This window comes from Cetorhinus maximus, chromosome 26, assembly GCF_964194155.1.
Source record: "Cetorhinus maximus chromosome 26, sCetMax3.hap1.1, whole genome shotgun sequence".
Classification (NCBI taxonomy): Eukaryota; Metazoa; Chordata; class Chondrichthyes; order Lamniformes; family Cetorhinidae; genus Cetorhinus; species Cetorhinus maximus.
The window spans coordinates 30625651-30652060 of NC_135904.1; the positions used below are offsets into that span (position 1 = coordinate 30625651).

The 26410-nt window shown below is 41.8% G+C and overlaps 1 protein-coding gene across 2 annotated transcripts; it reads left to right on the plus strand.

Moving 5' to 3' along the window:
- Window positions 1–26318, plus strand: marchf3 (membrane associated ring-CH-type finger 3). Of its 2 annotated transcripts, XM_078530436.1 has the most exons (6): window positions 1–343; window positions 2108–2152; window positions 12844–13114; window positions 20828–21023; window positions 24224–24433; window positions 24665–26318. In XM_078530436.1, exons 3-6 carry the CDS (start codon window positions 12933–12935, stop codon window positions 24821–24823), a joined length of 747 nt encoding a protein of 248 aa, XP_078386562.1. In that variant the 5' UTR covers window positions 1–343; window positions 2108–2152; window positions 12844–12932; the 3' UTR covers window positions 24824–26318. The 2 variants fall into 2 exon arrangements, with proteins under 2 accessions (XP_078386562.1, XP_078386560.1); XM_078530434.1 differs by lacking the exon at window positions 2108–2152 and having other exon boundaries at window positions 2–343; window positions 24665–26314.
- Window positions 26319–26410: the final 92 nt, after the last annotated feature.

Below are 26410 nucleotides of genomic sequence, written 5' to 3' on the forward strand. Positions count from 1 at the left end.
CTTCTCTAGTCCTGTGACTGATTGATTTGTTGCCTGTTATTTCGCTTCAGCACATCAGCGAATTATTAACCAGTGTTGGTTGAGACGAATGGATCGGAATCGATTTGTAACTGTGCGAGAGGGGTTTGGCAATACCTAGCTAGAAAAGTTGCAGAAAAGTGTCACGGGGGCGTGAAACGAACGTGGATTGTTGTGAGCGAGATACAATATCAGACAAGGTTTTATTTTTCGCTTTTTCAATGAGCATCATCCGTTTCAGAAACTAGCCTGGGAATCCATCGAGAGCTGTTTGTCACCAGTTGCTGAGTGAAAGGCTGCAAGTCTCGACATCGAAGTGATTAAGGTTGGTTAAGTTAACTTAAAATTTGAAAGGTTTCACACCAGCGAATGCTGCAATTAACATTTCAACCACGAAAACTTTTTTTATATATATATATATATAAAGGTGAAATTTCCGCCAGAATTAGAGGGTTGTTTTCACTCCCATTGATGGTTTAGCGCTGAATATGAAGTGTGGTCATTTCAGATCATTTAGAAATGTAAATTGCATCTTTGGCTAAAATCATTCCCGTTTCTGCAACATGTTGTGAAAAAAAATAGTCGTGTATTTTGCTTCAAAAACATTGTGTCCCAGAGCTTTTACTCTATGTGTGTTTTTAACTTATTAATTATGTTGCCATACCATTGTATGTGCTGTTCATTTATTTAATGTGGGCAGGTCAGTCTTTTTGAAACGATTTATAATCGATTTACTCAGGTTTGCCTTTCATGTGCTTTGTAAATTATTTAACAGGGTGATTTGGATTAAGAAGGATAGATTATCATTTAAAATTTGTACACGTATATTTACGAGTGTAAACCTGGCCCTTTCCACTTTGAAAAATCGGCACATTAGTTGGATTTCATGGCTACTGTGTCTCTGCACAGAAACCTGCAGGTCCTGCCTGCTTATTCTGCGAGCCTAATCCATATCTATAATAAACGTTGACCTTGAATGCATATTTCACAGCATAAGCTGTATTGGCAGTCACTGTGGTTAGGTCTAAATGATGTACTACACTGAAATAAAGCTACAAGTGGAATACTGAGACACTCGTGCAGAAAAAAACAGTTTCTAATATCACCATCATTTAGCCAGTTGTTGCAGGGTTGAGATACATAAATGTTTTTTAAAAAGAAACATCGTTCTCAGCCATTACTGGCAAGGCCAGCATCATCCCTAGTTGTTCTGAGCAACGAATTGATACAACTGAGAGTCAACCATGTTGCTGTGAGATTGGAGTCAGATGGAGACCAGACTGGGTAAGAATGACAGGTGCCCCTCCCTGAAGGATATTCGTGGCTGGTTGGGCTTTTACAACAATCCAACAGCCTGATGGCCATTTTTACTGATTGCAATTTCTTAACTTACAGATTTGTTCTTTTCAACATTTGTAATGTTTATATTTCTATATGGCTTGCCTTTAACATAGTGAAACATCACAGGAGCATTACCAAATGTTGACACTGATTCCCACATGGAGGTTTTAAGGAGCCTCTTAAGGGAAGTGGTGATGAGGGGGAGGGAGGGAGGAGGGGAGAGGGGGAGGGAGAGAGGAGGAGGGGCGGGGGTGGGGGGAGGGGTGGGGGGAGGAGGAAGAGGAGGAGGAGGGGGGAGGGTGGGGTGGTTTAGGAGAAAATTCCAGATTTTGGGCCTCAGGCAGCTGACAACACGGCCACCAACAGCGAAGCGAAGGTAATCGGGGATGCACAAGAGGCCACAAATGGAGGAACACAGTTCTCAAAGAGTTAAACCGAATTCAAATTCTCATACTGCCATGTGGGGATGTTTTTAATTACTCATTACTGGGATTTGGGGTTGCTGGGCCAGCATTTATTGCTCATCCCTAATGGCCCTTAAGGAGATGAAGGTGAACTGCCTTCTTGAATCGCTGCAGTCCATGTGGTTTAGTTACCCCCACATTGCTGTTAGGCAGGGACTGCCAGGATTTTGACACAGCAACGATAAAGGAATGGTGATATATTTCTAAGTCAGGATGATGTGTGACTTGGAGGGGAACTTGCAGGTGATGGTATTCCTAATTACCTGCTGCCCTTATCCTTCTAGGCATAAGAGCTCATGGGTCTGAAAGGTGCTGCTGAAGGAGCCTTGGTGAGTTGCTGTTTTTCATCTTGTAGATGGTACACACTGCTGTCAGTGGAGGGAGTGAATGTTGAAGGTGGTGGATGGGGTGCTGTTGTTGGAGCTGCACTCATCCAGGCAAATGGGGAGTATTTAATCACACTCCTGATTTGTGCATTTTAAATGGTGGCAGACTTTGGGAGTCAGGAGGCAAGTCACTTGCCACAGCATACCAGCCCCTGACCTGCTCCTATAGCTACAGTACTTATGTGAATCCTCTGGTTCATCACCACCACCTTAAGAGCCATTAGGGATGGTCACTAGTACCCCAGGATGTTGATGTTGGGGCGTTTAGTGATGGTAATGCTGCTGATAGTTAAGGAAAAGTGGTTAGACTCTCTCTTATAGGAGATGGTCATCACATGGCACAAAGGTTACTTGCCACTTATGATTTGAAAAGTTGCGCCTAGGACTGAACACTGTGCAAATCATCAGTGAATGTCCTTATGCTGGATAAAGTAGGTAAAGATGGCTGGGCCCAGTACACTACTCTGAGGGACCCCTACAACAATGTCCCAGAACTGAACTGATTGACCCCCAACAACCATCTCCCTTTGTGCTCGTATGACTCCAGTCACATTCCTTGATATCAAGTGCAGTCATTATTGCAGTCAGGAATTTAGTTTATTTGCCCATGTTTGGACCAAGGTTGTAATGAAGTCTGGAGCAGAGTGGCCCTGGCAGAACTCTAACTGATCATTAGTGAGCAGGTTATTAGTGAGTAAGTGCAGCTCGATAACATTGTCAACAGCATCTTCCATCATTTTGCTGATGTGCAAAGTGCTGAACTTGAACTCAAATTTTTTATATTAATCCAAGCCTCTAGTACCATGACCACAGGTTGCACCATTTTCTTTCCTAAAAGGATATCATTTTCTTTAGATGGTTTTACAGGATAAGGTCTGCGTATCAGGAAAACGTTGCCGTACATCAGCACCAGCTGTGGATTGTCCACATCAAGCCAGACACATCATTTATTATCAGTGTATTCTCCCAAGCTGTTGCAAGGCCATGATCAAGACCAAGAACTGGTCAGGCTCAATAGAGTTAGAAGGTGGGACATGATTGCTCCAGCGCTTGCAACATAATTCGGAGCATGAAAGAAATGAAGGGATATGGGACAGGACAGGAAAGTGGAGATGTAGAAGATCAGCTGTAATCTAATTGAATGGCTGAGCCGGTTCAAGGGGCCATTTGTCCTACCCCTGCTTATGTTCTTGCTGCTAAAATTAACTGTATTTATTTAACCGATGCAACACAACTCTCTAATCATGCCGGATTTTCCTCTGGCAACAAAAAGACCAATAAAAGCATATAAAGAAATTAAATAATTACTGAAATCACGCAATGAAAAAGGATTTAGTTGGTTGCTAATGCGGCACATCACGGAAACCAGCAAATTGTGATTGGTGAAATCCCATAAAAAGAGGGGAAAGGGGAAGGTCACAAAAAAAGGGAGACGAAGAGCAACATGGAATCTGCCCGGGAGCTGCAAATCTTAGTTTTCACAGTACAAAACTTTAAACACAGGGAAAAATTAGCAGAAAATTCTCAGGCAGCCATTAATGTGAGCTGTGGACACCAAACAAAATTTTTAAAAACATTACTTATAAGACTAAATTTTAAAGAGAGGAAAACCTGGGAAAAAACAAAACACCAGGCTGAAAAAATACCCCAGGCTGAAAATGGGCAGTAGTGGACTGGCAGTCTGATGTTTCGAGTGAAGTCAATGGACGCAGGCTGTGTAACATGGGGCTGAGCTGCTGCTGCCTATTTTCTGTCCAGTGATAAAAGTGAAAATTGATACTCTCTCTCCCTTTCTCTCCCCATTTGTTGCATGTGCTTTTGGAAATTTATAGATTGGGAAAAAATCTATGATGATTGGTTTAATTGGAGGACATTGTCATTTGTTGTCTCTCTCTAACACTCATATACATACTCGCATTCTCACACACAAAATATTCATACTTGCATGCACACACATACCCCACCAATGCACACACACCTGTATCACACTCATGCACACCTGTACAGTCAGGCATTCATATACAACACTCATATACTTGCAAACACTCACACAAATTGTTTAAAAATGCTGGAAATTAGTTTTTTAAATTTCCAAATTAGATATTATTTAGATATATTTTTATTGTTCAGTTGTGACTTGGTGGTGGTTACGCAGATTGTGCCACTTGAAATTTCAATTGGAGGGATCTTCACACAACTAACTAAGACTGATTTCAAAAAATAATTTGTCCTTGGGATGTGGGTGATAGTATCAAGGGCAAATTTATTATCCAAGCCTGGGAAGGTGAATGGGGTCCATCAGTTCTTTTTAATTGTTTTCCAACTAAATAGACCACTTTAGAGAGCATTAAGGGTTAGCCATGTACTGTGGGACTGGAGTTGCTGCAGGAATTCCTCAGGGTAGTGTCCTAAGCCCAGCCATCTTCAGCTGCTTCACTAATGACCTTCCCTCTATCATAAGGTCAGAAAGATGTTCGCTAATGATTATACAATGTTCAGCATCATTCACGACTCCTCAGATACTGAAGCAGTCTGTGTCCATATGCAGCAATACCAAACAAAATCTAGGCTTGGGCTGATAAATGGTAAGTAACATTCACACCACCCAAGTGCCAGGCAATGACCATCTGCAACAAGAGGGAGTCTAACCATTGCCCCATTGACATTTAGTGACATTAATCAGAAGCTGAACTGGACCAGCTATATAAATCTGTGGCTGCAAGAGCAGGTCAGAGGCTGAGAATTCAACAGCAAGTAACTTACTTCCTGACTCTCCAAAGCCTGCCCAGCATCTACATGAACAAGTCAGGAGTGTGATGTAATACTGATGGAATATCCTCCACTTGCCTGGTTGAGTGCAGCTCCAACACCACTCAAGAAGCTTGACACCATCCAAGACAAAAACAGCCCGCTCGATTGGCACCCCATCCACTACCTCCAACATCCACTCCCTCTGCCAATGATACACAGTGGCAGCTATGTGTACCATCTACAAGATGCACTGGAGCAACTCACCAAGGCTCCTTCGACATCACCTTCCAAACCTGTGACCTTTACCACCTAGAAGGACAAGGGCAGCAAATGCAAGGAAACACCATCACCTGACATTCCCCGCCAAGCCACACACCACCCTGACTTGGAACTATATCATTGTTCCTTCACTGTCACTGGGTCAAAATCCTGGAGCTCCCATCCTTACAGCACTGTGGGCATTCCTACACCACAGGGACTGCAGCGGTTCAAGAAGGCAGCTCACCATCACCTTCTGAAGGGCAGTTAGGGATGGGCAATGAATGCTGCCTAGCCAGTGAGGCCACAACCCGTGAACAAATAAACTTGAAAAAAGTCACATGGAGGCCAGACGAGGCAGTAATGGCAGGTTTCCTTCTCTGAAGGACTTTAGCAAATGAGTTGGGTTTTTAGAATAATTCAGAAGCTTTCATGGTCATTTTTCTGATAAAACCCATAAATGACCAGATTTATAATATTAAATTTCACAACTTGCCATGGTGGAATTTGAGCTCAGACTCAATGGATTATGATGATTACCATTTATATGGATATAGGGGAATGTAAAAACAATTACAGGCTGTAACTTAAAAATTACTGTATACTTCAAATAGGTTAATAATGTAAGAATAATTGTTTGGGGCCTTACCAGGTGATGTGCCATATGAGGTAGTACACAACTGCAATATTGTTTCCCTGTAAATTACCAACATTTACTGGACAAAGGAAATTCTGCCAAAGGAACGAGTCTTGAATTGGCGCCATCTAACAAACAACGTTTACAAATCAATGAACGGATTCTCACATCACAGAGATTGTTCTACAGCCTGCCAAGCATAACACATGTGAAACACTTGCTACTACATTACACGCATTTTATATAAAGCTCCGATATGTACAATGCAGACCACCAAGAAATTTGGATTGTCTTAGGTGCAATATCAGGTTTCATGTGGAGACACTAGTCTGTTCCACCTTTAATGTCTTGGGTCCGTGCTAATCAACCAAGTTTAAGGAGCAATGTTCAGATAGTACAGGCTTCCATTGCTCAATACATTTACATGTGGATAAAGTTACATAGGGAGACCAGTGAAGCTAGGGTTGTTGTTCTTGGAGCAGAGAAGATCGAAGGGAAGTTTAATAGAGATGATCAAAATCATGAAGGGTTTTGATAGAGTAAATAAGGAGAAACAGTTTTCCAGTGGCAGTGGCAATTAGAGGACATGGATTTAAAATAATTGGTAAATAGAACTAGAGGTGAGATGAGGAGAGTGCAATCCAGTCATGACAACAATCTAAAGCAGATGGTAGAAGGAAATTCATCAATAACTTTCTGAAAGGAATTGGTTAAATATTTGAAGGGAAAATCATTTGATGAGCTGTGGGGAAGAAACCAGGAAATGGCCTTCGTCTGTGCTGTGCCATTCTTATTCATTAAGATGTTGGAGGGCCTGGTTGGAAACCGAAGCTAATTTAGTAAGAGAGAGAGCGAATCAGTGACACAAAATGTTGGCCACTGCCTTGATTGGTCAGTTTTGCAGGAAAGAAAGAAAGACTTGTATTTATGTGGCAGCGTTTACAGCCTCGGGATGTTTGACTGCACTTTATAGTGAATTGAGTACCCTTTTGAAGCGTAGTCACTGTCGTAATGTAGGATAAGCAGCAGCAATTTGCATACAGCACAACCCCTCAAACAGTAACATGATAATGACTCGATAATCTGTTTTAGCGATATTAGGTGAGGGACAAATGTTGGCCAGGTGAGAACTCCAAAATAGTGCCATGGAATCTTTTAAGCCCATCCGAGAGGCCAGGCAGGGTGGGGTTTATTGCCTCATCCAAAAAAGCATTGACATTGAAGACTTCCTCACTCCAGCACTGAAGTACCAGCCTAATCCGAGATTATGTACTCGGATCTCTGGAGTCATTGAAGCAACTGGGCTGTGGCATTACAAACTTGATAGATATCATGGGGAATGGATTTCTGCATTGCAATACTGCATGGAGCAAGTGACAGCAGCAGTGACCTTTAACATGCACTGACCTAGTGAGTCCATCTTTCAGGACACCTGCCACCACTGTCTCATGGAAGCTAAAGGCTAATAGGCATTTTTGCAAGTAATAGCACATATTATTTATACATTCAACCCAACATCACTATAAAAATCTCATTCTCTCACTGCTGTTTGAGACCTTGCTGTGTGCAAATTGGCTGCCATATTTCCCATATTAAAACTGTGGCTAAGTACTTCATTGGCTGTGGTACATCCTGAGGTTTAATTTTCATGTAGGCCATTAGATTGGTGGTGGAATCATAACTGTGGTACTGTCCATGATGCCCCGCACCTTTAGGAAGCCAGAAACCTGAAAATATTCTGCTTTCCCCTGTTTCTGTTGGCGTTGAGCCTAAAATTGCATGAGATTTCTCAATGTTAATCTGTGACGTCCTTCACTGTATTTAAGTGCAAAGTAACCAAAACAGGAAATGCCTACATGCCTAAATGTAGAAAATAGGCACTCCCATCACTTTTGCTGCTACAGATAAAGCTTTTGTTCGCAAGTTTTACAGTTAGAACTGGCAGCATTTTGGAGATGGTGTGCAGTAATATGTTATCTGTCCCTAAAATAAAAACAAAATACTTTTATTAACTTTAACGTTTAAGCAAGTTAACGTTTCAAGTGCGTATGCCTTCTTCAGAGCTAAAGAGAAGTAGAAATGTGATGGATTTTATACTGTTTAAGATGGGGTGGAGCAAAATAGAAAGTCAGGGATAGGTGGGAGCTCAGGAAAGATTTGACAAAGATGTCATGTACACAAGACAAGGGGAGTGTTAATGGTAGTGTTAAAGACTAAAGATGGTGCTGATAGTGGCATAGTTGATAGTGGCATAAAGGTGAGATAGCAGAATGTGTCAATAGCAGAACAAGGGTCAGCACTCTGTGAAAGCAAAACTTTATCATAAAGGTAAGAACTCCCTACCTTTGTGAAAAAGTTTTGCTTTCACCGAGCGCTGACCCTTGTTCTGCTATTGACACATTCTGCTATCTTACCTTTTCATAAAGGTTAGTTACGGTGAAGTCCAACACAAACTGGAGGAACAGCACCTCATCTTCCGATTAGGCACTTAACAGCTTTCTGGACTTAACATTGAGTTCAACAACTTCAGACCATGAACTCTCTCCTCCATCTTGACCTATTTTTTAATCCCATATTTTTTTCCCTAACCACCCCACCACCTACACACACACACACACACACACACACATACATAGGGGCATCTGTCACTTGTTCCTATGTTTTGCTTTCAAAGAGCGCTGACCCTTGTTCTGTTATTAACACATTCTGCAATCTTACCTTTGTGCTACCATCAGCACCTTCGTTAGTCTTTAACACTATCATTAACACTCCCCTTGTCTTGTGTCCATGACATCTTTGTCAAATCTCTCCTGAGCTCCCACCTATCCCTGATCTCCTATTTTGCTCCACCTGCTCCATCCCCTCAAACAATATAAAATCCATCACATTTCTACCTCTCTTCAGCTCTGAAGAAGTCATATGGACTCGAAACGTTACCTCTGTTTCTCTCTCCACTGATGCTGCCAGACCTGAGTTTTTCCAAACTTTTCTGTTTTTATTTCATTATCTGTACCTGATTTCTGAAATACCCAGATATTTCAAGAACTCATAAACCTAATCACCTGCAGCTCCATATAGGCGCCAACTACTTCAGCCTCTCTCCTACTGGTATAATTAAGAATAACTGTAATTAATATGGCACCACAAATATAAAATAATCCCTAATTAACCCAATAAAGAATTCTGGAGAAACTTCTTAATCCAGAGAGTGGTTAGAATATGGAACTTACTACCACAGGGAGTAGTTGAGGCAAATAGTATAGATGCATTTCAGGGGAAGCTAGATAAGTACAAGGAAAAAACGAATAGAAGGATACAAAGTTAAGGTTAGACGAAATAAGGTGGGAGGAGGCTTGTGTGGAGCATAAATGGCTGGTTTCTGTGCTGTAAATTCTTTGTAATTTTATCTCATGGGTCAAAATATATACAATCTCAACAATTTCCTATGGTGAATAATACATTTCATCAGATTTTTATTATTATAAATACTACTACTACCTGATTTAACCTGGGCTTGGAGAGTTAGTAAAATCTACCTGTTAATATTTCAAGGTTTTTCTGGCAAAACAATCACCTGTCCCTTATCAAGGCCCCAAAACCTTGTCTGTTTTCATATTCTGTTATCTATTTTGACAAGAAGTTGGTTGCAAAGGGAAGTTGGAATAGCCTTGACTTCGGCTGTCTCTACAGTCCGATTGACAGAATGGGGCAGCCATTATCATAATATCTGGCTACATCAGGAATCAGGAGCACAAGTCCTGAAGCACAATAGGCACTGGTAGGGAGCACTATTGTGCAGATCGGGAGCTGGGTGATACATCTCAAAGCTCTACTAGGAACCAGGTCGTGGGACACTGTTCACATTGCTAGCTGGAAAATGGTACTCAGGATAAACCAACGTTAGGTTAACTCAAATTTTACATTTATAAAGTAAGGTGGGAGGAGTTGTCCATGATTATACTTCACTTTTAAAATTAAGAAAAAGTAGATTTTATTATTCACTTCACTGTATAAAATATAGCTTTGGAAGATTTGGTTGTTTCTTTCATACGAGTAAAAAAACAGCATCGAATAATCAATCAGTAACAGTTTCTAAGATGTGATGAGGTCACAATGTCATAATAATTAAATCATCCTTTGTTCTGTCACCAAGAATAAGAAAAGGTTTGCTGACTATGTTTCTACAAAGATGTTCTTCCATTTTATTCAAAATATTGCATTTAGGTTAGTTCAATCTTATCTTGGTCATCTGAAAGGACTTTTACATAGGCCAGAAAATGAACAATTGTACTGTTTCATCTAAGTGTCTTTTTCAAAATTTTCTGTCCAATTGTCTCCCAATTTATCGTCTCCTAGAAGCATCAAGTCTTTGGGGCATGACTCAGCAACTGGCTTTAATTCTTGGGTACCTCGTTTAATTGCCCAAGTGTCAAGTGTGAGTCTTAATAGTGAAGGGCAGCAAACTGATAACAATATCACATCTGAGGTCAAACCTATCCAAACATGCAAAGTCCCAGTTGGGTGTCGCTGCCTTGTGATCAGGAGAAAGCACAGTAGCCAGTTCGTGCATCTTTACTGATGCCCTCGATGAGATCAGATAACTTTAGGTACCTTCCTATCTTACTTTTAAGCCAATGGGACAATATGGCAGTCTTCTTTGTTGACTTGATAAATCATCCATGATGTATCAAAGATGCAAAGATGATGGTAACTGAAGCTGAAGATGAATAATCCATTCCATGATCCCACTATCAAAATTAAGAAGACAAACCCTAATAAGATGATCTCAAACAATTGACAACTGTCAAAGATTGTCATTTTAAAACTTGCTTCTCTTATACCTTATTTCACCCCTATCCCCAATAAATTGCTGACTGCACAACTTCCATTCTTGAGCCCTATGCTTTCTTCTATAATACATGGTTTCCTTTCTTCTCTTGCAAACCCACCGTCATAACCCCCCACCACCTCAAAAAAAAATCCCCCTTGACCTCTTTGTCCTTGCAAACTATCAAACTGTTGCCTTATCTCCAGTATAAAAGCAAAATATTGCAGATGCTGGAAATCTGAAACAAAAACAAAAGTTGCTGGAAAAACACAGCAGGTCTGACAGCATCTGTGGAGAGGAATACAGAGTTAACGTTTCGAGTCCAGAGTTTGAAGAGTCATCTGGACTTGAAACGTTAACTCTGTCTTTCTCTCCACAGATGCTGTCAGACCTGCCGAGTTTTTCCAGCAATTTTTGTTTTTGGCCCTATCTCCAATGTTGTTTTCATCTCCAAAATCCTAAAACATATTGGCACTGCCTAAACCTATGTTTACCTTTCCCACAACTCCATTGTTGAACCACACTAATCAGGGTTCCACCCCAGGCACAGCACAAGAACAACTGGAATCAAAAACACCCTATGTACATTGCTGTGACCGTGGTGCAGTAACAGTCCTCAACCAGTCTGCAGCCTTTTTTGACGGTTGACCGCAACATCCTCTTCCAAAGCCTCTCTTCCATTGTTCAGCTGAGTGAGACTGCAATCACCTGGCTCTATTCTTACCTATCCAGTCACAGCTAGAGAATCTCCTGGAATTGGCTTGTGTTCTCACCCTCAATCTCCCAATGATCGGTCCCTGACCCTTCTAATTTGTAATCTATATATAGTTCTTCAGTGACATCATCTAAAAAAGCATGTCAGATTACACACATCTGGTAAAGACACCCGGCTCTACCTCACCACATCCTGGTTCAAGCACTGCCTCTATATTGAAAGGCTGCTTTGTCTGACATCCAGTCATGGACGAGCTGAAATATCCACCAATTAATCATTGCGAAGACCAAAGCCATTGTCTTCAGCCTCCACCACAAACTCTGTTCACTGGTCACCTATTCCAACCCCCTTCTTGGCCTCTATCTTAGGTTGAACCAGACTACTCCGCGCCTCTGCACCTTACTTGACCCCGAACTGAGATTCCGACTCCTTACCTTGTCCCACCAACACTGTGTACTTCCACATCCGAAATATTGCCTGCCTAGGCTCCTGTCTCAGCCCATCTGCAGCTGAAACTGTCACCCATGCTTTTGTTACCTTCACACGCTGCTGTTCCAATGCTCTTGTGGTCAGCCTCCCATCTACACCCGATAAACTTGAGCTTGTCCAAATCTCTGCTGCCCGTAACCTAAATCGCTGCAACTTCCGTTCACCCGTCACCCCACACTCACTGACTCACATTGCTTAAAAACAAAAAACTGCGGATGCTGGAAATCCAAAACAAAAACAGAAATACCTGGAAAAACTCAGCAGGTCTGGCAGCATCGGCGGAGAAGAGCAAAGTTGACGTTTCGAGTCCTCATGACCCTTCAACAGAACGTAAACGTTCTGTTGAAGGGTCATGAGGACTCGAAACGTCAACTTTGCTCTTCTCCGCCGATGCTGCCAGACCTGCTGAGTTTTTCCAGGTATTTCTGTTTTTGACTCACATTGCTTCCCTGTCCATCAACACCTTGATTTTAAATTTTTCATCCTCATGTTCAAATCCCTTCATGGCTTTGCCCTCCTTACCTCTGTAACCTCCTCCAGCCCCACAACTCTTTAGATCTAAGTGCTCTCTAGCCACTTGTGCAATCCCCCACTTCCTTCAGCTCCCCATTGGCAGCCATTTTTTCAGATTCTAAGTTTTAAGCTTTGGAATTCCACCACCCCAAAAACCTCCCCATCTCTCCACCTCTCTCTCCTCCTTTAAAATGGTCCTCAATGTATCTCTTTGACCAAGGTTTTGTTTTCCTTCTTTGCTTCCGTGTCAATTTTTTGATAACACTCCAGTGAAGCCTTGGGACATTTTACTATGTTAAAGGAGCTATTGTTATTAATTTTATACTTTGGTTAAATAAAATGTGTGCTTAAATAATGAATAAAATGCAGATTTGTTTAAATGTTCTTAGCATTGTATATTTAGAATAGACAAAACAAGTAATTTCTGTTTTCTCCCCCTTAAGGTGGATACTATATTAATGACTTCAGTTCTACATTTGGAATAAAGGGAGACGTAATAAATTGGACAAAATGATTTTGACACGTGGTTACCATGAAGACTGTTAACTTGCGGGCATCAGAATGCCAGTTGAACAATGCATGTTACAACCCACCAATTGCCAGATCTGTCAATCTGTTGTCAGAGAATGTACAGAAGCCACAATATGTGATGGAGATTTCAAGCAGTGATGGACATCTCCCATCATCAGTGGTCATGACCAGCACTACTCCTAGGTTAGTTTCTGTAGTCACTAAATACTTACAGGCTCTGCATTTGGAAACGTGCCTCCCAATTGTTGGAGATTATTATACAATAATATGTTCAACTCATGATTCCACTAATAGTAACTCGGTGAGTAGGAATTAGAAAACTGGGAAATCCCAAACGCGCCAGCTTCCATCGTGTTTTGCATACTATGTGAAATGACAAACTTAGTTTCCCACTGCCATTCTAACAAAAGCAAAGTACTGCAGATGCTGGAAATCTGAAATTAAAACAAAAAATTGCTGGAAAAACTCAGCAAGTCTGACAGGATCTGTGGAGAGAAACTGAGTTAATGTTTCAGGGTGATGACCTTTCATCAGGACAGAGGGAAGATAGAAATTGTCGTAAGGGTTTGTTCAGAAGGTCTCACTAAGAGGTTCAGAGGCCAGTAAGGTTAGACAGTAGTGTGTGTTGGTAACACAGCTAATGGTAGTGTTAAAGACTAAAGAAGGTGCTACTTACATATCGACAAAGTACAGCACAAACTAGGAGCTAACTTCGTGTTGATTTCTTCTTGACTCGCCATACAACTCTGGGCGGAATTTTACGGGGCCGTCGTGGTGGGGGTGAGGCTGGAAAATACAGCGAACTGTTCAAAAGTCCATTGTCTTCGGCGGGACCAGAAAATCCCGTCGGTGGGAGGGGCTGTAAAATTCTGCTGTCTGTCTCCTGTCCACAGCCATGTGACTCTCTACATCATACTGTGGGCAGCACTGTTCTCCAGTCCCACATTAACCCTTGCTATGCCAAACATCCTTATACTACACCTTCCCCAAAGTCTTTACACAACATATTTACAGCACAATCTTTCTTTCCATGCTACCCCTTCTTTCCCACCCGCCACCCACAAGTGTCTAACTTTATAAGTTCAGATGGACTAGAAGCTCGACAATTCTTCCAGATCTCGCTCTGGTCACACTTGGAGGAGTGGTAGGCTCAGTTCCTTTGTGCAAACTTTGTTGGCTTGGAGTTGGTTGTCTCCATCTGATTCGCTTAAATGTAAAGTAGGAGGTTCGCCTCGAGGGATGAGGGGGGTGTCTCCTTCTGTTCCACCTCATCATGTCTGCCGGGGTATGTATCAGTTATGAGCTTGGTTGAGCATAGTCTCTCTACGTAGTGATACCTTCTCTTGCAAGGTCCCTCTTCCAAACCTGGTCCCTTTTGCCTAACTGGGATAGGTTTCTTTATGGTACCTCCCATTGTAGGCAGAAACCGGTCTCAGCCTGTAGGATTGTTCTCAGTCCTGAATCTTCTGGTAGCCCTTGACTACCAATCCTGGGATTCATTTCTTTGGCAGTGTTTGGAGTTGAGTGCAATCTTTTCTGCCCATCAGGAGCTCTGATGGGGCCAATCCGCATTGCAGCGAGGTGGATCTATTTGTTAAAAGTGCTGTTGGGAAGTTTCTGTTTTTTCTCTCAAAAGGGTTTTAATGGTGCGGACGTCTCTTTCTGCCTCACTGTTAGGTTGTGGATACCTTGGGAACTGGTAAAGTGTTGAAAGCAGTAACAGACTGCAAATTGAGTGGAGCATTCATTTGCGAATTGCGGCTGTTATCGGACACCACCTGGACTGGGATGTCATGGCTCGAAAACGCTTCCTTCAAGGCCTTAGTGGTAGTCGTGTGTAATTGCTTCACTTCGATCCATCAGGAGAAGTAAATCAACCACAATGAGGAAGGACCTGCCATTAAACACAAATAAATCCATTCCAATGGCCTGGTGGGGAATTTTGTGGAGATAAGGGGCACCCTCTGGACAGGTTTGTACACTGCGCAGACCTCAAGTCATTTCAATTTTCCTCAATATTCCCGGCCTCCGCACTGCAGACCCGGCCCGTGTGCTCCTCACCCCGGACCGGGCTCGTGTGCTCCAGGTGTAATGTCCAGGTGGCCTTGGTGGATTGGTTGGAGAATCTTCGGCCGAAGGGAGACTGGAATGATCAAACCGCTCATCGTATACCAGCGGATCATCTATCACGGTGTGGTGTTTCTGCTGTTCAAAACAAATTTTCATGACCTTGCCACCTGGCCTCTGCTGTGGCCACCCTTGTTGGCAGCAACGACAGATGTGGACACACTCCTCATCTCGCCACTGCTCCCAACGTATTTCCTGAAGCTTTCCTGAGGCAGCCGGCAGTTGTTTTCTCACCAATTGGGAATACGACTCCAGCTCATTGATGAGGTTAACATCATGTGTCACAGGAAGGTCGACTGCAACCCTCGATCGTATGTCTGCAGTCATTTGGTGTTTCTCTTGAATGTACACTATCATATGCGAAGCACATGAAACGCAAGCAGAATCTCTGAATTCTGGGGGCGGCATCTTCTTAGATTCTTTCTCGTCTAACAGCGAGACCAGTGGTTTATGATCCATTTCAATGGTGGCTTTCAGAGTAGCCAGAGAGCCTCTCATGAGCCCACGTGACTGTAAGAGCTTCCTGTTCAATAACAGCATACCATATCTACGTCTGACAGTCCTCTAGATATGTAACACACTGGTCGGCCCCATCCATCCAGTTGCTTCTGGAATAAAACTGCCCTTGGCCTGTGAAGGAGACATCCACTGCTATTGTTGTGGGCAGGGTAGGTTGTAGTGAGCCAGGATATTAGGTGAGAGCAGCATACCTTTGATGTGACTGAATGCTTGTTCTTGGTGTGCATCCCAGCACCAAGCCTGGCTCTAGTTGAGAAGATGCCATCGGGACTGTGTGACCTGCGCCAGGTTGGTCAGAAATTTCGCCAACTGGTTCACAATGCCCAGGGATCCTTGGCGGTCTGGAACAGATGATTGGGCTGGGAACTCGCTGAGTGCCTTCGTTTTGTGTGGGTCCACCATGATGCTTTTACAGCTCACATTATGTCCTAAGAAACAAATAGAAGTCTTAGAGAACTCCCATTTCTCATTCAGTGTCAGCCCTGCTTCCTGCAAGCAAAGTAAGATAGCCGTGAGTTCCTGTTGTGTTCTTCAATAGTTGTGCCATGGACCAAAGCATCATCCTCCAGGTCTTAAGATGGCTGACATTGTGCATTGAAAAACCTCAGGTGCCAAGGTAATGCAGCTGAAATAGAATCTGCCAAACGGGGTGATAAACGTAGTCAGAAATCTGGACTTCTCGTCTAGTGGAAGTTGCCAGAAGCCGCTGTTAGCATCAAGCTTTGAAAACACTGTGCTTTTGAAGAGCTTGGTCAAGCAGTCGTTGGGTGGATTTCTCTCACCACTGTCTTGTTGAGTAGCGTCAGGTCGACAGATGCAAATGGACTTGTTTGGTTTCGGAACTGCGACCATCCCACAACACCATTCCGTCCGCTGAGTGACGGGGGAGTAAATCCCATCCCCCAACCCACCAACTTTTGGTCATCATGTCCAGTTGTCACTGTACTTGCTTCATAACCCAGCCTGCGAGGTCTTTTGGCTCCACAATGCTGACATGGTGTCCCACCTCTGTGTGGTCTGTTTGAATATTGTCTTCCTTGGCCTGGAGTCTCCCTGGCCTTTTGTTGCTTTATGAGCTGGACAGTTGGGCTTGTTCTATACGGTAGTCTAACCTTGCCTCAAAATGGACCGATGTTGTTGGTAAATTTCAGAATGCCTGACTATTTAGATTGCCTTTACCAGAGCCAGATCTTCTTTTGCCTATAATATGTCCAAAAGGTCATCATTAGCCATTCCAACTGCTATTCAGTCTCGTATGAGCTCTGATGTAAGGTCGCCATAGTCACAGCCTTCAGCCAATCTATATAATTTGTTTATGGCAGAACACAGGTTCCCCAGGCTGCTGGACTGGCTTGTCGAACTTTGCTCACACTAAAATCTTACTACTTCTTAAATTAAAGTAGGCACCGAAGGATTTCAGAACATCTTCAACTTATCTGAAGATTCATTTATTCCTTGCCTCGCAATTATGTCATTGGCTATCTGACCTACTGAGTACAGTAGTGTATTCACGTGTTCAGCCTCTGCCATCTTATCTAATTCTGAAGCTGTCATGTATCTTGAAAATTGTTTCTGCCAAAGCCCTCAATTCTGTACCTGGTCTGGCCCTTATATCAGTCCAAATTGATCAGGTAGGGTTGATTTATTATCCATGGCTGCTGTTCAGCTCAGAGGACTACAGCTTTAATGGCTGTTTCACTTTTAAGGATGGCGCTGCAGTAACCATTTTTTTTCAATCCTGCTTCTGTGCCTGTCAGGTTTTGGTGGGCTCCCACAGCGATCGTGGACCAGACCTGAAAGGGACTGATTTCTTGCAGCGAATTTTTTTAATCAAAGACTTTGGGCGTTCAGAGCATTTTTGAGAAGGCGATTAAAAGGCAATTCTCGTCTTTGGCTGAGTTTTTAAGTTTGTGTTTTTTTGTATGAACCTCGGCTGCTGCATGGTATAGCACCAACTCTGAAACCTGGCTGGCAGTGATGATTAATAAATTGGACAGCTGTGACTGATTAATGGCCTGAAGACCTTTAAAGGCTAGTTCAGCCTTAGAAGTGAATTTTTGCTCACCCTTGCTAGGTCCTTTCCGCAATTGATGGGGATTCACAATGGACCTCCACATGCTTTGGTGGAGTCCCCCAGCTGCACAGTGGATTTTCCTTCTGTCCTTCAGCCTCCATACCTACAATGGAGCTTCTTCTTAAATGATCTCCAGTTGTGTCTTCAGTTCAGGTGCACTTCAGTCCGGTCAGGATGCTGTTCCTTTGGTTTTTCAGACTCTGGGGTCCTTCACCAGCTTCTTCGGTTCTGGTTTCGTTCATGATCTGCCACCATGTTGTAAGGGTTTGTTCAGTAGGTCTCTCTAAGGGGCTCCGAGGCTTGTAAGGCTGAACAGTAGTGTTTATTGGTAACACAGAATTATTTACATTTGTACAAAGTATAGCTCAAACTAGGAGCCGACTTCATACTGACTTCTCCTTGATTCTCTTCATACCTTTGTCTCCTGTCCACTGTCATGTGACTCTCTACATCATGCAGTGGGCGGTACCGTTTTCCAGTCCCACATTAACCCCGTGCAATGCCAAACACCCTTATACGACACAAAAACAGAATTACCTGGAAAAACTCAGCAGGTCTGGCAGCATTGGTGGAGAAGAAATCAGTTAACGTTTCGAGCCTTCACGGCCCTTCTGCCGAAGGGCCGTGAAGGCTCGAAACGTTAACTGATTTCTTCTCCACCGATGCTGCCAGACTTGCTGAGTTTTTCCAGGTAATTCTGTTTTTGTTTTGGATTTCCAGCATCCGCAGTAGCTTTTAGCTTTTTGTTTTTAACCCTTATACGACAGAAATGTAAGAGTTTAAAGCCAATAGAACAGGTGGGGGGTGGTGAGGCAAGGAGAACAAAGGGAAGTACTGTGATAGGGTGATGGGCAACAGAGATTAACTAACAAAAGATTTCATGATGCAAAAGCCAAGGGGAGTGATAATGGGTATAGTCAAGAGACAAAGGTGTGTCCAGATAAGGTGTGAATGGCTAGAGAGCAATCATCTGAATGCATTGTGAAATGAATTCGTGTGGCTGTTGACTTGAGGGTGAGGACTGGAAAGAGCTCAGGAAAGAAACCTCATGGTCAAATAGCCTGCCCACATTCACTTTATAGCCTCACACTTGAAGAATGGTTAACTGAACAGGTCGTTGCCCACACTCTTGGAATAACTCCCAGCAAATCGCTTATCTCAGAAGAAAGGAAAAAAAATTAGGGGGAAACATTACTCTCAGCCCAGTAACAAAAGCACTGGAGGTAACAATTTTTGGATTGTGTTGTGAGGCAGAAACTAAATACCTCAGTATTTCATATTACATGAAAGATAAGGCAATACAGAAATATTTTTGTTCTTGTGACACTGGGCAATGATAGCCATTTCTATTACACCTGTTCACTGCTTTGAGCCACTAGCAGATTTGAGATCAGGCTCACTTGAGTGATTTTACTCGTGCTATACTCCCACAAATTGACGCAGCACCCAAATAAAATGCGATTCTGATCATTCAATGCTGTTATCTGTATCTATTTATTGATTTGTTCCTAATGAAAAGCCACACACAGATCAAAGTGCATATTTATTACAAGGAACAAAAATCCTCCCTTTTAATGTTTTTCTCCTATTAACTGATCGTAATGCTTCCTTTGGTTCTTGCTGTCACTTTTTTGGTGCAGGGCATACGGACATAAGAAACAGGAGCAGGATTGGGCAATTTGGCCCCTCGATCCTATTCTGCCATTCAAAACGATTATTACTGATCTGATCATGGCCTCAACCTCATTTTCCTGCCTGCCCCCGAATATTTTGGGACAATTTGGCAATGTAGTGTAGGATCAGCCCTGTTGAGTTATATGGCATGCACAGCAGATTGTACGCCTAGCTCCTTCACCAGATGCTGAGAGCATTATCAAGAAAGAAATCTTAGGGAAAAATTCAATTTCACAACATGTTTATGAAAACACAAAGGTTATTTATTGCCTTGTACCTGTAATATATCTTTGATGTGAAATGAAAACCTTAAGATAAGTTGAGATTGAACAGACAAGTTATTGCCGGAGTGCCTTTTTAATGAAAGTTCAGGTCTAAAAACATCTGCATTTGCCCTTATTTTCCAGGGTTAGCAATACCTGGGAATTTTCCATAAAGTAACTCTTACTTCAAACTGAGGTACCATGATATTGGCTTTGATTCTTCCAGTTGGCTGTTTTAACTGATTTGTCCAATCACTTGAGGTCACATCCCCAAATAACATTAGGCCAGCATGGGCATTCAATACAAAAAGCCATCCAATCTGCTATCCTAGTATTTAGTCTAAAGGTCCCATGAAACTGTGGATAATCCCTACCCCTCAGGGAGCTTTGAAAAAACCATTTAAAATCATTGAATCCCAGAACATAGAAGGAGGCCATTAGGCTCATTGTTCCTGTGTTGGTTTTTTGAAAAATCAATATATATACATATGTATACATACACACACACACACACACACACACACACACACATCAAACTCCATTTTGAAAGTAGTATTGAATCTGCTTCCCCTTCCCTTTCAGGCAGTGTAGTGTGCAAATTAAACAAGAAATAAATCTCTTCATCTCCCCTCTGATTACCAATATTCCTGCCAGTGGAAACAGTTTCGCTATTTACGCTATCAAAACTCATCACTTTGAAGCCCTTAATATATTTCACCCCACCCCCAACAACCTAGCTTTTCCAGTCTCTCCTTATAACTGGTTTCCCTTATCCATGGTACAATTCCAGTATATCTCCTCTGCTCCCACACTAAGACCTTGACACTCTTCCTTGGATGCAATTCTCCAGTTGAAGCTTAATCAGTGATCTATAAAGGAATTTAAAATTACTATTTTAAAATAATTTCAAATGAATGGCAATCCATCTCATTGTACATGTGAAGGGTAGGGTGGGGTAGAAATTGGTCTTGGATAGTAGCACAGAATAGGTGCCATCAAGCACAGTCCATTTTACAAACTTACCGATATTCTCTACCATTGAAGTGAGAATACTGTAAAACTGGTTGTCGATTCATTACCTTTTGCTTTGCCCAAGACTAATTCCACCCCTGAAGTTAGTGGAGCTGTTAATGGAAGATATATGCCGAATTATTTGGTGTTCTAAACAAATAGATAAAAACACGCAAGTCTTAAATAAAAGATGATAATTATTAGAATTTTCTCTTCCATTGTGTGCAGTGATATTCCAATCTGCAGAATTTGCCATGAACCCAATGATAAGGAGAATCTTCTCTCGCCGTGCGAGTGCTCCGGGACTTTGGGGACCGTTCATCGCAGTTGTCTCGAACAGTGGCTGGCAGCTTCTTGTTCCAGCCACTGTGAACTATGTCACTTTGAATTTGCTTTGGAGCGAATACCAAGACCACTGACAGAGGTAAAGTTACACTTGCATTGTTTCTGAAAGAAAACCAGCAAGGCTGTACAATATAGGACAATAAGTGACTCTGCAAACTCATGTTAACCTTTTAGGCTTCATAACTTGGTGGGTTGTGGCCTCTGGAACCTTTTGTCAAAGTTGTGTGTGAATTACTAAATTGTCAGCTGCCATATTAGACAGAATTCTTATGCTTTGGAGTATACAAAATCTTAAGGGACGGGAAAGTTTAGACACTGCCTGGGCTGACTGTTGTCATACCAGTTACAGTATGATGGTAGTCATTGAGAAATCTGTGACTTATTATCCATTTGACCGAAAGAGACTTAATGGAAGTAAAAAAAAGTCTAATTGATAACAGCCATGAAAAAAAATAGGGGAGTGCAAAGACATTAAAATAAAAAATTTCAGTAACTTAATTTTCTAAAAAGAATTGACTCGTTATTCCACCTTGATACAAGCACATTATGTATAAATAAAGGTTGGTTAATCTAATTGAATTTAAATATTTAAGTCTAACCCTTGTTGCCTTCCATATGACAAAATGAATGGGTCTCATTGAACAACAGGAGGTATGATTTATAGATATGGAGTGAAAGTATAGGAGGGAATTGAAAACATTAATATGGGGGGCAAAGAGAAGTTAAGAGAAAGGATCAGCAGGTAATGTTAAATTGAACTCCAAGGCATTTTCTATACATATGAAATATAAATCGTTAGCTAAAGGAAAAAGTTGGGCCTATCAAGGACTCCAGGAGAAATCTTTATGCAGAGACAGAGGACATGGTTAAAATATTAAATAAATACTTTGCCTCTGTCTTCACAAAGGAAGTGGATGCTGTGACAATTGCACCTAAAAAGCAGAGGGAAATTATGAACAGGATAACAACAGATAGAAGATTCACTAAAAAGATTAGCATTACTGAAAGTCAGTAAATCATCTGGCCCAGATGGAATGCATCCTAGGTTACTGAAAGAAGCAAAGGCAGGCAATTCAATCCTCATTGGGTACAGATTAGGCCTGGAGGTTTGCTAACGTTCTACCATGTATAAGAAAGGGGAGAGGGCTAAGCCAGGAAATAACAGGCCAGTCAGTCTAACATTGATGATGGGGAAGTTATGGAACCCTTATCAAAGACAAAATAATCTCACATTTGGAAAGGCATGGACTAACTGCCAGTACGATTTTGTTAAAGGTGAGTCATGTCAGACTAACTTGATAGAATTCTTTTGAGGTGACAGAGAAAACATTGCCAAAACATCTAGAGGGGATATGTGGATAACAGAGTTGTCTGGATCTGGAACGCTCTCTGTGAAAAGTTGGTGGAATAATGATTTGAAAAGAAAGTTGGGCAGCTTCCTCAGGATGAGAAACTCACAGGTTAATGACCAAAAAGTAGGAATGTGGGACTAAGCATGACTGCTACTTCAAAGAGCCAGTACAGGTGCAGTGAGATAAATGGCCTCCTTCTGTGCTGTACATTTCTATGATTTGATATGTTTTGTTGATGTAAAGTCTGTGTTCAGCATGCATCCATCACAGTTCACAAGCCAAAACTCAAATACCAGACTTCAGATGTTAAGTTTCAGTAAATGATCTTTAATAAACGATAATTACCTGGCCATTCATCAAGTGTAGGAGTGAGGCATTACTGCCCATCCACAGAGCTTCCTTCAGCAATTAGCCTGTACGAGTTGCCCATTTAGATCATTTCCCCTCAAGGAGTCCCTGAGTATTGGACTTAAAGAGATTGACTGCTTTAGACAGATCTCCATTTTGTTAGCAAGACATCATGTGCTCTAAGCTCCAGTCCAGGTTACCCATTTTATATTCCTGATAAAGTCACGCAGCACAAAACTTTTCAAATAATTGTATTGGTTTATCACATTCTATAAACGAGTGATTTGAAAGAATGACTTTGAAAATGCAATTTTTTAAATAGGAGAATGGCTTCACAATTACACCTTTCAATTGCCACAATCATTCAATTTTTGAGTCTCTGTAAAAATTGAAGTGACGCATTTGCCTCGGGGGCTTTTATTTTAAATCAAATTCTGAGAGTTCAACATCATATGAGTCACCCATCAATATTTATGCTGATATATCAGCTTTCAATAGACTGACAGAAAACAGGTAGACCTGGGTAAAATGGTTTTCATTGCAAATGAAACTGGTCAAGTCAATACTAGCTTCTACAAAATTATAAAATTTGTCATCACTTGCAGTCTGACATGCGTGCGCTACCTTTCAGGCTTTGTACATTAACACATGCAAAGTTCGGTATCACACTTTGTAAATGTTTGCATTCATCAATTTTTCTTCTTTGAGTTCTCTACCTGAAGGCAGTTCCATCCTACAGCACCACAACCTCTACCAGAGCTAGGGCAAGGAGGCAGGTCCCAAATCCACCCCAGTTGGAACAAGGATCGAACCTGATGCTGTTGTCACCAATTTGATGTCGGTCATCCAGCCAACTGGCCGCACCGCCCGCCCCGCCCCCACAAGGAGCCTGGGTTGCTATAGCAACATACTGTAGCCTGGAGCTATGGATAGTGATGGTAGAGGCTCCAATTTCTTGCCATCACATGGCTGATCAGGTTTCTCCCGCTCTTACTGCCTGCCATTGGCATGTGTTGGAAGGAATTACAAGTCGATACCCAACCTGTTTGGCCAGGTTTTGAGCTCATCTTCCTTGGCTATCGAGTCCCAGAGTGGAACTTGGACCTAGAGCTTCTGCTCCGAGGCAGGGAAGCTACCCACTGCGCCATCAATTTTTAATGTATAGAAAAACGCTTCACACCCAAGTACCAGAGCACAATGACTGAAGGCTATTTCCACCAACAAGGCTAGGGTCCTAATCTCTCACCTTGCTGCCAACTAACCATTCAATAAACACAGCCATTTGCCACTTATATCAGTTTGTAGCCTTGAAGGGACACAGCCAATCTGTAGCAGCAGAGTAATGCATGATATTTCACATGCTAAACAATCTCCTGTTTTGTCTTCATGTGAGCAGCAGCCTAGGGAAATTCACGTAATTTTTTTTGTAGCAGTTGGGCAACAGGCTGGACAGTTGTGAGAATTTGTTACTGATCTGAGAACTGCACAGAACGATCCACACAGCGCCTTTCACAGATAATCATTAATGGGTAACTTTATGCAGTTCTTTTTATTCTATATACTCATCCATTTTTTTCAGTGGCTGAAGGATCCTGCACTACAACAGAAAAGGAGGATGCTATGTGGAGACATCATCTGTTTTCTTTTCATTACCCCACTGGCCAGTTTGTCGGGCTGGCTGTGTGTCCAAGGAACAGTTGACCATTTTTACTTCAGTAGTAGTGTAGAAGCAGTTGGACTTCTCATCCTTTCAGCTGTCCTCATTACAATTTACCTGCTCTGGACCACTGTGAGTATCTGTTGTAAACGTATGTACCATGTATAATTGATTTAGAAGTATACTTTTATACATTCAGTACATTGATTCTCGAACACAATGTTTTGAAAGCCACTGTCAAAAGTTTTGTGGATGTACAAAAATCAAATTGTTAAGTAGGAGTTAACAGGAGACAACTTACGTTTACAAAAATCTACCGAACTGATGTCAAACCTAACGTACCTTGCTTACTTTTGGCTGCAGGCTTCTTTTCGGTACCACATCCGGCTATTCAAAGAATGGAGGCGGACTAATCAGAATGTCAAACTGCTTATTCCAAAATCACAAGTGTTACTTAGCAACAAACCCAGTCTTCTAGCTCAAAACTCAAGCATAATTGTTTCCAAAGAGACTATTGTCTAACTTCTTGAAAGAACTGCCTTGAATGTGGAAACGCACCATGCCGATAGGAGGGACCAATCTTCTGGATTGTTACAGAAAAATAACAAGGATGCATTTTTGGCAATGTGGAGATTTTTGGCAGTGTGTAGACTAGGCAGTTGCACTGTTCTTTACCAGCCTTTCCTTTGCTGTATTTGTACCGGGGACTGTTTTGCTATTACCATTTAATGGTGATCAAGGCAAAGGATGTTTGAATTGGTGGGAAACCATAAATTCTTTTTCCCTTTGTGTACGAATTCTTTTTCCACCTACCAAAAATGGAAGCGAGATTCTTAATTGTGAGAATTCTTTATGTTACTTGATAAAGCTTGTTAAACGTGTGGCAAATTATTTTTCAGGGGAAAGTAATTTTCTCATGGGGAAAATGAAAATGAGGAAAAGTAGCTTGCCCTCTGAACTGATGTTCATTTAGATATGGAGCCATTAAACTCTGTGGCAAATTATCTGCTGCACATGGATTTTGCTGCAACCAGTTCATTATCTGGCATTGGGCCGTCAGGGATTGCAGTGCTCCATTGGACACTAACCACCCATCCACGATTTATCTTCAAGGCTTCAAAACGGTTTATTGTATGCCACACACTGGCACTTTAATCAAATGAGCAAAAAAAAAATGGTTTCTAGGTCCCACGTGCGTTTTATTTTCCTTTGAAATGAAAAATATCAAAGTTTACTTGTGTAAATGAATCATAAGCAGAGAGGGGCCAGGTCAAAATAAGAAACTAACGTAACTGATACAATTAATATTTCATTTTAATCCTAGTTTGTTTCCCAAGCTCAATAGGTGGTGCAAACAACAGAAGAAATATTTTGGTTCTGAGGCCTGTTGATCTGTGATACTTTCAAAGTCTGGAAATGGTTGGAACAGCGATTCACACTGCTTAATTTCCTGAACTCTTCAGCTAGATTCTGGATGATGAATCTTGTCTGTTTCAAGGTTGCGAAACCAATGTGGTTAATGAAATCTCAAAGGAACACACACACACACCAATGGGCGTTAAGTAATTAGCACCTTATTGCTGTTAAAATAAAATAAACATTGAGACTAAATAAGCTGGTTTAAGAATAAAAAAAGATGTAATGTGATATAGTGGAATGGTTTTTTTTGTATGTGTGAATAATGTTAACTGGAGTGTAAATAACGTGAAACATGTTACCCACGGAAAAGGACAGAGCAATCAAGAGTAAAAATACTTAATTGCAGTGAGGTGAGAAAGGATTGGTCCCAGGTAACTTTGAAACAAAGATTGGCAGGCTGTAGGCATCCCATCGTTCCATTTTAAGAGATGGTTCAGCTATACTTGAGGTACATTCCCATGAGGGGGAATGATAGGGCAACTAAATTCAAAGATACCAGTCATGCATGTATGTTCTTTCACACACTGAAGGTAGATGGCCATTCAATATCTGATGATGAAACAAGCTTGCGAGGAAACAGGCAGGTAGCTGTTGCTGAAGCTTTGCATCCCTGTGATACCATGTTTCTCAGTGCTGCGGTGAACAGGATAGTGGCAGTACACTCATGTGTTAGAAACAACAAAGCAGAAT